The sequence below is a fragment of the Rhinopithecus bieti genome, unplaced genomic scaffold (genome assembly GCF_001698545.2).
Source record: "Rhinopithecus bieti isolate Rb0 unplaced genomic scaffold, ASM169854v2 scaffold_25906, whole genome shotgun sequence".
In the NCBI taxonomy this organism is placed as follows: Eukaryota; Metazoa; Chordata; class Mammalia; order Primates; family Cercopithecidae; genus Rhinopithecus; species Rhinopithecus bieti.
The window spans coordinates 69,048-82,305 of record NW_016811566.1 but is presented as its reverse complement, the minus strand read 5'-3'; the positions used below and the strand labels follow the sequence as shown (position 1 = coordinate 82,305).

At 60.8% G+C, this 13,258-nt stretch overlaps 1 protein-coding gene across 1 annotated transcript in view; it reads right to left on the bottom strand.

Moving 5' to 3' along the window:
- PKP3 (plakophilin 3) overlaps positions 1-4,367 on the bottom strand; it is an 8,078-nt gene extending 3,711 nt beyond the window's left edge. The window contains exons 1-5 of the mRNA XM_017893989.1: positions 4,024-4,367; positions 1,856-1,935; positions 1,104-1,729; positions 887-1,010; positions 142-346 (exon numbers count right to left, since the gene is read on the bottom strand). Of these exons, the coding sequence (XP_017749478.1) occupies positions 142-346; positions 887-1,010; positions 1,104-1,729; positions 1,856-1,935; positions 4,024-4,255 (1,267 nt within the window). The 5' untranslated portion in view covers positions 4,256-4,367. The remainder of the gene's footprint in view (positions 1-141; positions 347-886; positions 1,011-1,103; positions 1,730-1,855; positions 1,936-4,023) is intronic.
- Positions 4,368-13,258: the final 8,891 nt, after the last annotated feature.

Below are 13,258 nucleotides of genomic sequence, written 5' to 3'. Positions count from 1 at the left end.
GGGCAAGTGAAAGGGGGCAGGGGGAGAGGGGAAGGCAGAGGGGGGACAGGTGGAGGGGGGCAGAGGGCGGCAGGTGGAAGGAGGCAGGTGGAGGAGGGGGTAGGTGGAGGAAGGACAGGTGGAGGAGGGGACAGGCAGCACCTGTGACGTTTTTGCGAAGCTCATCGTCCTGCTCCCGCAGTGTCCGCAGCAGCTCGAAGATGCCGTTCTCCTCCACCAGGGCCAGCTTGTTGTCGGCATTGTCGTAGATGAGGTTGCGCATGGCACCTGTGGCGTGGCGCTGCACTTCCTGGTTGGCGTGGTTGAAGAGCTTCACCAGCCTAGGCACAGCCTGAAGGCTGCGGGCCTGCGGGCACAGGCATATGGGGGTGCACAGATGTATGTGGATGGATACAGACTATGCACGTGTGTGCAGATGGGTCCAGGTGCGTTGATGTAGATATGCAGGGGATGCAGGTGTCTACAGGTGTACAGAGGTGATGCAGGTGTATACAGGTGTATGGAGGTGACACAGGTGTATACGGGTGTACGGAGGTGATGCAAGTGTATACGGGTGTATGGAGGTGATGCAGATGTATACGGGTGTATGGAGGTGACGCAGGTGTTTTGGGTGTACGGAGGTGATGCAGGTGTATGTGGGTGTATGGAGGTGGTGTTTGCGGGCGTACGGAGGTAACGCAGGTGTATGCAGATGTATGCAGGTGATGCACGTGTATCCAAATTGTACCCTCCTGCTCTTCCTCTGCTGAGGGGGCTCTGGACACGGTGGGGTCTGCCTGGTCAGCTTGGGGACCATGAAGGGTGGTCAGTGAGCAGAGGTCAGTGGGAGGTGGTGGGGCCCTGAGGGAGGTCACCAGGGGCAGTGAGTGGGTGGTCAGGTGATCACCTGCTTCTTGGCCGCTGCATCGCTGTAGCACTTGTGCTGGATGTAGGCCGCTCCCAGCACCTGCAGGTTGGGGTCTGAAGCCATGAGGTACTTGACTGCTGAGGGCAGGTCAATGTCATCAAAACTGTGGAGCCAGGGATCAAGGGTCAGGCTAACTTTGGGTTCAGGCTGGGCCCGTGGCAGAAGCCCCCTCCCTGTGCCAGGCCCAGACGCTCACCCGCTGCTGAGTCTCTGCAGGGTTCGATGGCCACAGTAGCTGTTGAACCCACGCACGTCCGGCAGGTGGCCCGAGTCAGCCAGGCTGAGGCTGCGCACAGATGGCGCTCGGGCCACAGGCTCCAGGACGGCTCCCGGCGCTGCCCCACCTACCCCACGGCTCCGGTGGCTGCTCTGGAATCGCTGCAGGGTCCGCATGGCAGGGGCACGGATGGTCCGGCTCGGGGAAACCTCAGTGGCCTCGGGCCAGTCCAGCCCCCCTGCCCGGCTCGAGCTGGAGCTGGCCTGGCGCTCGTAGGCAAAGGCCCTGTAGGTGGAGGTGGCCGCAGGCTCCAGCTGCTCAGACACCACGCTGTAGCGGTCGTCCAGGCCCCCGGCCCCCAGCCGCAGCGAGCGCAGGGACAGCGTGTCATAGTCGGCCCGGCTGCCAACCCCACTGCGCTCGTGGAAGGACACAGGCCTGGCGGGCATGGGAGGGGTGGGCTGGGCACCCCCGTACCCAGCAGCCCCAAAGGCGCTGCCCCCGTTGTGGGCAGAACTCAGCCTCCGACTGCAGCTCAGGTCTACGGCGGAGCGGGAGGACCAGGAGGCCGGGCTGTATGCTGGCTTGGCGATGGGCCGGAAGCCCTGTGGGTCGAGAGGGGGCGGTGAGGACGTGCCTGGGCTCACCTGTGTCCAGCCCTGCCGCAGAGCCTCCCCTTCTCTGAACTGCAGAGCTCCGATCGTCCCCCTCGGGCTGGGCCCATTGCTCACCGAGGTCTTGTCCCCACTCAGGCCCTGAGAGCGAGAGCTGAAGCCAGACTGCAGGGTGTGGTACTGCCCCCTGGATGTGCCTGTGGAGAGGGATGGTGGTAGCCCAGCTCTGCCACACAGCAAAGCCCCAGCCTCCTGCCCCCTCCCCACCACTCCAACGCTATTCGCGACCCCAGGAGCAGCCTTCAATCCAGGGCAGGGAGGCCAGGGGCTTTGGGGCCAGGGCCTCCCCATTCCTGCCATGGCCGGGTCTCCTCACGTGTCAGCCCTGGTGGTCCACCTTCCACAGCCCACCCCCCAGCTGTGCCTCCTCTGCCCAAGAAGGCAGATGCGCTCACCCACTGACCTCCTGGTCGCCTGGAGGAATGTGCCAGGGACTCTGACATCAGTTCTCCAATCCCTGCCATGGTACAGCGCCCAGCCTCCTCCTCCAGGAAGCCAGCCTGGCCTGCCCCGACTCACACTGACTCCTTTTGAGCCCCTGCTGTGCCCAAATCTCCTCTGTGCCCAGTCACAGGAGAGTGACACTGTCTCCCTGGACCAGTACGCCCTGTTGCAGTGCTCTCTCCCACCCAGCAGAGCCCGAGGCAGGGGCCACACCCACCCCATCTAGCCACACACACGCCAAGGGCAGCTTCGTCAGCCCGACTCCACAGTGAGTGGACAGACAGGCGGGTGGGCAGCGGGTGGAGGGCGGAGGGTGGATGGAGAGACAGGCAGGAGGAGGATGGGAGGGCTGCTGTGACTGTTGGAAGGACGGACGAAGGGGTGGGAGAGCCGGCGACAACAGAGGGTCCCACAGGTGGATGGTGAGTGGGGAGAGGGATGGACTCGTGGGTGGGTGCAGAGAGGACGGGCTGATGGTGGGGGCATGAGAAGGCCCAGCAGAGCGACCTGGCTGAGGGGCTCAGTGTGGGATACAGGGAAGGGGGCCGTGGCCCTCCCACAACTCTGCCCAGAGCTGGATGCTCTGTTGGGGACACCCCCACAGCAGGGGCCCCAGACTCACCCTGGTTAATGGGGCTTCTGGGCCGGGGCTATTACCTCTCTGACGCTCGTGAGGCCCAGCCCGGAGTGGGGGCACGCCCCAGCCTGGGGACCTCACCCCCACCCCGCAATTATAATCCACCCCCCTCTAATTGGCAGGGTAGCCAGAGTGGTAATTAACCCTTCCCTCACTGTCCTCCACCCCATGACCCCTGGGCACCCGACTTGGTCACCAGCAAGGCTGAGGCCCCTGGAGGGAGGACCCCACAGTCCAGGCTGCCGGGCCGGCCCCTCCACTGGGCGACCTTCACTTCCCCCCAGCCACTAGCTGGAGACCATTCCTGGGGGTCCCCTCTAAACACCATGATGAACTGGCATCTGGGTCCCTGGCATTCTGGGAGGTTCCTCTTACTGTCTGACCTTAATCCCTGTTGCTGTAGCTGGCTAAGGAGGAAATGACATTCTAGAACCACTGCCCTCAACCCATAGCATCTGTGTGCTCCTGTCACTCACACTCACACGCATGCACATGCACTCGCATGAGTGGGGCCAGGATTCCACCACAGGTGGGTCTGGCTGGCACCGAGGGGTGCTCCTCCACCTGCTGTTCCCACGGAGAAATCTGGGTCACTCCAGCGGGGCCCTCCCCTCTAATTCCTCAGGGAGCCCCTGGTCCAGACAGGCCTGGCTTTCCTCCAGGACTTCCCAGCCCCCCCCACACCTCTCCCCGCTTTTCTGTTCTGCTCATTCCCATGAGGTGTGGGAGAAGCGTGGGTGTCTGTGTGTCCCTGAGACCTCGCGTTAGCCTGTGCTTCTGGGGCAGTCGCGTGCGTGTTCCGGGTTTGCCGATTGAGGTGCCTGGCCCGCCTGCCATGTGCCAGCCTTCCCTGTCATCCCCCACAGGGGAGGCTCTAGGCTGAGGACACAGGTGGGGCCCGGCCAGGCTCTGTCTCTGGAGGACCCGGGGGTCCCTGCTTGGATGGGGAGCCCCACCCATGGCTTCTCCCCACGCCCGCTGGGGCGGGGTGCGTGACTCAGTGTGAGGCCTGGTGAGTCAGGAGCCAGCCTCACTGCGGCCTCTGCCCTCGCCCTACCACCTCCGCCCGCAGACACCTCTCTCCGCCACCATCGTCCCCGCCGCGGTCCCCTCCGCCCGGCACCTGCCTTGTGCCTTGGCCTACCTCTGGCAGTCTCGGCCTCAGGCTCAGGCTCAGCGGCCCCGTTGTGCCGCGGCTGCTGTCCCAGCTGCAAGAGGCGGGCGCGGACCTGCTCCTGGACGCGGGCTGCCCGCAGCCGCTCGGCCTCCGGTCCCTCCGCGCCCCGGCGGTCCAGCTGCAGGTCAGAGGGCAGCGCCAGGGAGCACACACCGGCCTCAGGCTGCAGGGCCGACAGCAGGAAGTTACCATCCTGCATGGCGGCAGGTCCACCGGGCCTGGGCCTGGCGGCCGCCTCCAAACTCAACTATCTTCACGTCCTGTCCCTCCAGGCCCTCTCCCTGAAGTCCCCGCCCCGCCAGCCTCACCCAGAGCCGCCTGGAGACAGACGCCTGCCCAGCCCTGAGCACAGCTGGGGGCGGGGACACCTGGCCAGGTGGGAGGGAGGGGCCGCCGCCTGCTTAAGGTGGAATTTGGGCGGAAGAACAGGCCCTGCATGGCCCCAGGTCCCAGCCTGGCCTCCTGCCTCCTTTTCTCCCATCCCACGACAGGGCCACGGGGGCCTGGGTGCTTCTTGTTCTCAGCCTGTAAAGGCCGGACTGGGCCCTTTGTCGTGGGGCTGGGACAGAGGGGCCCTCTGTGTCCTGAGTGTCAGGGAAGGGCAGAGGGCCTGAGGGGGGCTATGTCCTGCCACCTCCAGCATGAAGGGGAGGGTGTCCCACTCCCTGGGGGGTCTAGGGCCCGGGGTACTTCCCAGGACCAGACAGCCTCCACGTAGCCCAGCCTTGCTGGTGAGGCGGGGGTGAGGCCTAGGAAGGGGTTGGCAGGAGACACTGTGGGGGGCCAGGGGTCAGTGCCAGGGGTCAGGACACAGGATGGAGGGACGGAGCTTTAGGGTACAACCGGACTCCATGGAGGCCCTGGTGCTTGGAACTCAGAGAGCCCCCTCCCCACCAGGAAGCATGTGGATGGACCGGCCCTGCCCTGAGGCCTGCAGACCATGGAACTCACCCTCAGGACCCCCTCACCCCCCACAGAGGCCTCCAAAGGGCTGACTTGACCCTCTCTGGCTTCTGGAACCCTGGCCACCACTGCTCCTGCCCCCCAGGCCCTGGGGTGAGAGGCCGTTCCCAGCACATGAGTCAGGATGCAGGGGGGCGGGGCTGCCCCAGGGGGTTGACTCAGAGGGGCCTGCACTCCTGTCAGCGCATGCCAGGCTGGGGCAGGAGCGGTGTGTGGGGAAGAACCAGGGGGTCTGGGAGAGCAGTGGCTGGGATGGAGAGGGAGCGAGGGTGGGGGTGGGGTGGCGAGGGAGGCCCAGACCAAGCAGGGCTTGTGCCCAGAAGGTGTCCTTCGAGCACCACAGCCAGGGGAGCCAGCAGGCAGGTTCTGAGACCCTCTGGCCTCCGGGACAGGACCCTGGTGGATGGGGGGGTGGGGATAAGCCTAGGAGGGTTGGGGGTGGGAGCTGAACATCTGTGACAACTCCTGGGTTCTCACGAGCTCATCTGACAGCCGCTGCTTCTCCCTGGACCCTGGACCCGGGCTCTGGGCTCTTCTCTAGGGCATACCCTTGCCCCGCAGTGAGGGTGGAGCCAGGGTTAGGAAGCAGCATTAAGGGTGAGGTCAGTGCTGAGGGGGAGGAAGCTAGAGGTGGGAGTCGGAAATCAGCATTGGGGGTTAAAGGGGGAGGGGAGGGCCCACTGAAAGGACAGGTGAGGCCTGGGCTAGGCCACCAGGTGGGGTCGGGGTGGTGGGGCAGGGGTGGGAGACCTACCCTGCCCGTGGTCCGGATCCCGCCAGCCTCCCAGCTCATCCCAGAGGCCACTGCTGACAGCTGAGGTGTCCTGGGCTCCATCCCTGGCCCGGCGCGTGCGGGGCAGCCTCTGCGGTGGGACAGGACTGTGGGGGCCCCGGAGGGCGGGGTGGGAACGCCCAGCTCATCAGACTGGCTGATTCCCTGGGAGACGAGTTTCGTGTGGAAAAATCCTGGGAGACAAGTTTGTGCGGCACAGAGCGGGCCTGGAGGTATGTGCCTGGCATGGACTGGGCCCCGCCCTGCATCCAGGTCCACCCCAGGCCCACCTGGGGCCCTGCAGAGGCCAGGCGGGGCCGCGTGACAGGGGAAGCCAGCCTGGAGGGCCTCTGCAGCCCGGTCAGGCTGAAGGGCTCAGTGGAGGGCTCCGTGCGGCTGGAGCTGTGATGGGAACGCTGGTGCCCGGTGGCCTGCAGGGCCCTCAGGGCCAGCTCTGCCGACCTTCCCTCCTCCCCTTGGCAGAGAGGGCTGCGGGTGTCCCCCCAGAGCTGCGGCGCCTCCCTGAGGATGCGTGGTCCCCGCCAGGCACAGTTTTGGCAAAGCCAGGAATCTGGGGTGCACCTTCCCTCACTGCAGCCAGGTCAGAGGGATGGCGATGCCTGCTAGACCACCACTGCAGCTTCCAGCCCCAGGCTCGGAGGAGTCTTATCTGACCCCTGTGACCAGCCCCGAGTGTCTCACTCTCCCTGGAACCAGTTCCTGGCACAGGAGCCCTGGACGAGGGCTTGGCGGTGGGCTTCCTGGAGGAGGTGGTGGGCTTCCTGGAGGAGGCGGTTGTCTGTGGGGCCTGGAATCTACATGTAGCCTCAGGTCGCTCTGGGTGCACAATCGGGTTGAGAACCCGGAACATGAGGGCCTCCAAGGGTAAGTGAGCACTGCTCTTAGATGGATCCCAGGTGGCAGGTGGCCTGTCAATCACCTCCCAAGAGGAGGTGGGAGAGGGCGCAGGAGGGCTTCGGGGTGCAGTGGGCTTAGCGTGGGGGGCATGGGAGGCACTCACAGAGAAGGTGGGCTGGGCCCAGGTCGGGGGCGGAGCTGCCAGGTGCATGCCTGGAGTTGTGGGAGGGCACAGGCACAAACCTACAGGGCAGAGCCTGCCTGGATGGGGTGGGAGTCTTAAGGAGCAGAAGGGGGAGGGTCTGGGGAGAAAGGTGTGAGGACATTGGAAGCAAAATAATAGTCAAAACCGAATTCAGGAGTGTGCTGGTGCACAGAGAGGCTTGGGAGGCTGCCTCAGTTCCCACCGCCTGCAGCGGTGGGGTGGGGAGTGCATTAGGGGGGCCCCTTGGTGGTTGATGGACCCAGTGTGGGGGCACAGCTCACCCAGAGGCAAGCGTCCTGGTGCTTCCTGTTGGCGCCCACGCTTGCAAACCTTCCGACCTGGGCTCCAGCCAAGTCCAGCCCAGGGCCCAGCCCCTCCACGGAGCCTACCCTGCTGCCTATGGGCACCACCCCTCACCCTACGGAGTGTGGCCCCTGCCCCTGCCCCGGGCCTGTGGGTGGGCAGCTCTGAGGTCTCTGGCCTTGGTCCTTGGCATGGAAGGTAGCTGAGGGGTACAGCCCCAGTAGGCTCTTGGGGGGACACCTTTCATCTGCACACACCCCATCCGCTGCCGCCCTGTTGGTCAGTCTGTCCATCCGTCCATCCACTCATTCATCGGATGAGTCCCGGGCTCTTCCTTTGCCCCGGCACCGCTCTGGGAAAGGGCGCATATGTCCGAGACGGGTGGGGCATCTCCCGGGGGCTCTCCTGGAGTCTGGCCTCAGGAGAGTGTAGGGACCCATTAAATTAGTCCCAAGTGTCCCTCACCAAATTGCAGCTACTAACAGGTGGCGGCAGCTTCTCTGCTGCTTTTCTGTTATAAACAGGTGGAGCTGTGGGGCCAGGTCCTCCTCAAACAAGGGGGAGGAAGGAAGTCCCAGGAACTGGGGGCCTGGCCTAAGAAGGTGCCTTTTGAAAAGAAAAAACGTTAAACCCTCCATAGAAAAGCTCCCCGTATTCACAAGACTATGTTGATACCTGACATGGTGGAGGAAGGAGGCCTGAGATGCCACTCACAGTTGTGCCAAGAGATGGGGAGGGGGGCCCAGATTGGAGAGGAGAACTGAAAGGCCTGCTCTGGAGTCCGGGAGGTGGTCCATCCTCCTCCAAAATCCCTGGGGCTCCTGAATCCCCCAGAATCCCTGGGGCTCCTGAATGACAGCGGTGGTCTGGACGACTGGAGCTGGGGAGAGGAGCCTGGGAACCCATCAGTCCTGCTGTACCATTTGGGAGACCGGCCCTAGGTCTGGCAACCCATGTCTCCAGGGACAGTCTGTCCTCCAGTGATCCCCAAGGCAAACTGGACAGGGCCAAGGTGGCCTCCCTGCACTGTCTGGAAACCCTCCTGAAGGGCCCTCCTCCCTGCACGATCTGGAAATGCTCCTGAAGGGCCCTGGCCCAACACATTTGCAGCCGTCACAGGTGTATCCAGGGATTCTGGGGTCCATGAGCCCACAGGGTGGCTATTAGAGCCTCTGTCTTCCCTTTCTTTCCTGGACTTCCTCCCAGTCCCCACTGCAAAAAACCGAGGTTGCCCCTCCCAGGATGCCCCCAAAGTACCATCTGGTCCCATAACCCATTCCCGCTGTTGCTTCCCTATTATATGTCCCCTGACATCAGGGGCTGCCTGTGCAATAAACTCATCCCCTTATCCCCTAGGACCAGCTGTTCATTGACTGAATCAGGAGACAGAGAGGCACCCTTCACCAAGGCCGCTGCCATCCCCCGGGAAGGCAGTGGGGCCAATCCCTACTCTACCACGGACAGCCCGGTGCAGTCGAGAGGCCCAGTCCCATTCCCTCACAAGCCCTCCAGCCCAGTGCAATTGAGAGGCCCAGCCCCAGTCCCTCACAAGCCCTCCAGTATCACATCTGAAAGTGTTTCATCCTCCATTTTTCCATTTGTTGGAGTCTCATTTAGGGTCCTCCAATGGTACTGCTATTTTTCCAATTGGATAAAGCGTTTCCTCTTCCCTGGCACTATGTAAGATATACAGCTCATCCCCCAAATGCTCTGCCAGTTACGGGGTGGTCTGCTTTTCAGAAGTGGTCAGGGTTTGATTCAGAAGTAACATGACATCCTTCCAGGAGAGCTCAAATACTTGGGTTAAGTTCTGGAAAGACTCTATTTATCTGTCAGGGCCATCTAAAAACTTGCCAAGATCTCCCTTAATTTGACTGGGAACTGCCTAAAGTGAGGATTTCTAGGCTGGGGAAAGATCGAGAGAGAACCTGGATAGGGAGGAGTGGAGGGTTTGATTCCTCCACTGGAGGTGCCTCTGGGGTTTGCTTCTCTGTTTCCCTGGGATTGCCTCTTGCAGCCTCTCCTGAGACAGCCACTAGGAGGGCTGGATCAATCCTACAACAGAGGTAAAGGTCCAAGTTACCCTGCAAAGCAAAGAAAGCCTGCACACACAAGGCCTCAGACCACTGGCCCTCACATTTACAGAAAAGCTTCCTCCCAAGACCATGCTTCTCTTCTGGGTCTCACGTTTACAGAAAAGCTTCCTTCCTGAGACCATGCTTCTCTTCTGGGTCTCAAGGTGTTTGGCACCAAGTTGGCGACCAAGGAAATGACAAGAACATTTTTGCCACAAATTTATATACAGATACCGAGGCACACTTGGCTTCATCTGTGCTATTCTTAACCTTCCACTTTATAGTTTTGATGACTTAGCCAAATGCTCATTCTACCCAGTAATATTTCTGGTTTGCAACAACATCCTTAACATTTAACATCGTACATAAAGAAGAGATAGGAACCATGACAGTCACAAAAGAAAGAAAGAAAAGAACGATAGGAAAGAGTGGAGGTCCTCGTGCCAACACCTTCATGGGAGGCTTGGGACTGGAGTCAGTCCAGGGGCCTTTGGATAACACCAAGGGGTAACCTCAGCCAGATACCCCCAGTTGCTCTAGGACCTCCTTCTGGTCCCACGTGACAGCTAGATTTCCATGAAGGAAAACTGGGTTGGAACACAGCCAACATTCCCAACACCTGAGGGTGATGGGAGCTTAACAGTGTCCTCCCCAGCAAGCCTGGCCCCCATGTGTTGAGTCTGGCACTTGGAGACTAGTCGTCACTTTTAACTGATTGACAGAGGCCTGGTATTTTTCTTTCATTTTAGCTGTTGTGGAGTTTAGGAACCACAAAGAAAGGACAGAAAGAGAAGATCCACTTTTGCTCACCCTTCCACAGATCCCAGACGAGCCCCCAAAATGCTATGGGACATTTGGGGTGTTGCTATTCTGACCAGAAACCTCTGTGGCTGGGAGCACCTTTGCCCAAGTTCTTGTCCTGTGTCCAGGAAGAATGAGGTACATAGACAAGTGGAGGGTGAGCAAGACAAAAAGGAGCTTTATTGAGTATTAGAACATCTCAGAGGCTCTCAGCAGAGGGGAGGCTGGGAGTAAGTGGCTCCTCTCTGCGGGCAGGTCATCCCAACGAGTGTTCAGCTCTCAGCAGAGAGGGTAGCTCCTCTCTGCAGTTGGTCAACCCAATGCTTGCAGCTCTCAGCAGAGAGGAGGCCCTAGAGAGGGTAGCTCCTTTCTGCAGCTGGTCATCCTGTCATCCCTCTGTCCTCTTCTCCACTCTGGCTGAACCTGGGGCTTTTATGGGCCTCAGAGGGGAGGAAATTCATGCCTACTGGTTCATGGGCAGCCATGGGTGGGCCCGGAAAAGGCACCACAAGTCCCCATTCTGGTCCTCGGGAGAGTCAGCCTAGCCCCCAGCCTTCAGGCCCACCCTGGCTTGAAGGTGGAGCCTCACCAGGGACTTGCCTCTTGCCTCCCAGGAGCCTGTCTGCCTCCCACTGCTGCCCATGGTGCCCAGGCCGCTGTGCCAAGGGGTGCCCACAGGCCAGCACTGAGCTGCCCCCAGCCCCATCTTGGCCTCCCTCCCACACTCATTGGTGCCCAAAGTCTGGAGGGGCTGAGATGGCGGGGGACTGGTGTGTCAGCACTGCTCTGAGGGTGCACACCTGGCTGGGCTGCACCAGCACCCAGGCTTGGTCCCAACCCCACTCCAAGATCCGAGTGGGTGCCAGGAGCAGGAACACCCCCAAGTCTGTGGTGTTAGTGGGTCTTCCCTGGTCCCCAAGACCAGCAGGAGGCCTGGGCCCACAGCTGCAACCTGGATGGCTGTGGCTGCACCTGGCGGTGCTCCCACACCTGCACAAATAAACCATGCTTCCCAGGGCTGGTTCCATGAATCCTGGCTGTGCCTTCAGCCGGGTGCCTCATGGCTCCCCCAGGAACACGGCAGGAAGCGAGGTTGAGGCGGCTGTGGGGGCTCCAGGCCTGGGAGTGGGTCTTGCCCAGCCATGCGAGGGTGGAGATGGCACAGTAGGCAGCCTTGGGGACATGGGGCACAGGGGACCTACTGCTGCCACTGGTGCTCCTGCAGCCATCCTGCTGCACTGTCCATCTCCTTGCAGCCTAGGGTGAAGGCTTTAGGCCCTCACAGTACCCGGGCCGGCATCCGGGGCACAGGGAGGCGATGTCACTGCGAGTTCTCCCTGCAGTTCCGACACTCAGGGGCAGCCTGGGGCACCCCCCTCACCCGACTCGCAACCATGCCAGGGGGACGCCTCTGGGAGCGGATTGTGGGCCCTGGCTCCAGCTACTGGGAGCACCAGACTCCGCAGTGGGGGCAGGAGCAGGTACTTCTGAGCCTACAGTGAGTTGTGGGGGGGCTTCTTGGGCCCCAAAGAGCACAGGAATGTTGAGGTGCACGCAAATGAACCCAGTGCCCGGGAGGGCGGGGCTCCTCCCTGCCCCATGGAATGGGAGGCCCAGCCATGCCTCCCCGCTGCGGCCAGCATCTTGGCAGCGGCCATTCTAGATGGGCCACTGCTGCCATCATTCCTGCCTCAGCCTTTCAAAGTGCTGAGATTACAGGTTTGAGCCACTATGCCCGGCTTTATCATTGATTTTTAAGAAATTTCTTCAAAGGCCGCCGCTGAACCCTGCCCTCCCCTGCCTGTGTCCTCGGCCACCCTCACCTTCTCAGACCTGGTCTTTCTGAGCACCCTGCTCAGAAATGCAGTCACACGCACATGGGCTGTTGCCTTCCCGGGCTTTCTTTCCCTCCGCTGCCCTTGCTGCCAGCCGGTTTACCAGATGTTTTGCTGATGGTGTTGTCGTGCCCCGCCCCCGTGTTAGAATGTAAGATCCTTGGGGGCAGTGGTTTTTGTCTGTTCCGTTCCCTGCCTTTTCCTCAGTGCGTGACGTGTAGTGAGTGTGCAATGAATCATTGCCAAATGGATTGAACAATGGTGTGAATCTTCCAGATTACAAGGAATTTTGACTTGTTTTCCAACGTTCTCTTTCTGATGTGCGGGCTTCTCCCGCCTGTGGTTTACGCTTCTTCTCTCCTTTTCTCATTTTCTTGGGGTAGCATGGATCATTAAATCCAAGGCTAGTTCTTCTCTTGCTGCGAAATATCTGTGAGTGGGGACAATTCCATCTGAACTAGATACACAGGGATCAGTGGGCAGGACAGCTGGTCATCGCATGGCTTCCGGGCGTGTGTGACCAGCCATGTCCCCTGCCCTGCGGGCACTTCTCCCCTGTGGACCAGCGGGGCCTGTGAAACCCACACCAGGTGACTGGATGCCGCTCTGGTCAATGGCTGGTCCACCTGGTTCCTCCTTCGGCTCCACCTCCCAGCTGCCCTGTGTGCATGGTGAGCGGTGACCTCAGGACACATCTTCAGAGGACAATTCTGGCTGCTGGGCGTATGAGCCATTCCACCCAGTGTGAACGAGGCGGTCGAAAGAAGAGTGCCCGCTCAAGATGTGCCTGTCCTAGTCCCAGAACCTGTGACTGTTACCTTCATGGCAAAGGGCTTTGCAGATGTGACCCAGTGAGGGATGTGATGGTTACTGTGGGTTTGCTGGGAGGGCCCAGTGTAGTCACAGGGAGCCTTATAAGAGAAGGCAGCAGGGTCAGAGTCACAGGAGGAGATGAGAGAGAGTGAGAGAGAGGAAGAGGCCGAGCTGCTGAAATCCAGGTGGCCTGGAGAAGCTGGAGAAGGCATGGACACAGACTCACACCTAAGTCTCCAGAAGGAACCAGCCCTGCTGACACCTTAATTTTGGCCTTTTTTTTTTTTTTTTTTTTTTTTCCGAGACAGGGCCTTGCCCTGTTACCCAGACTGGAGTGCAGTGGTGCAATCACAGCTCATCACAGCCCTGACCTCCCAGGCTTAGGTGATCCTCCTGCCTCAACCTTCCAAGTACCTGGGACTACAGGTACACACCACTGTGTCTGGGGATCCGGCCGCTTCAGCCTCCCAAAGTGCTGGGATTACAGGCGTGAGCCACTGTGCCAGGCTTAATTTTAGGACTTTTTATCTCCAGAACTGTAAGATAATAAATTTTTTTTTTTTTTTTTTTTTTTTTT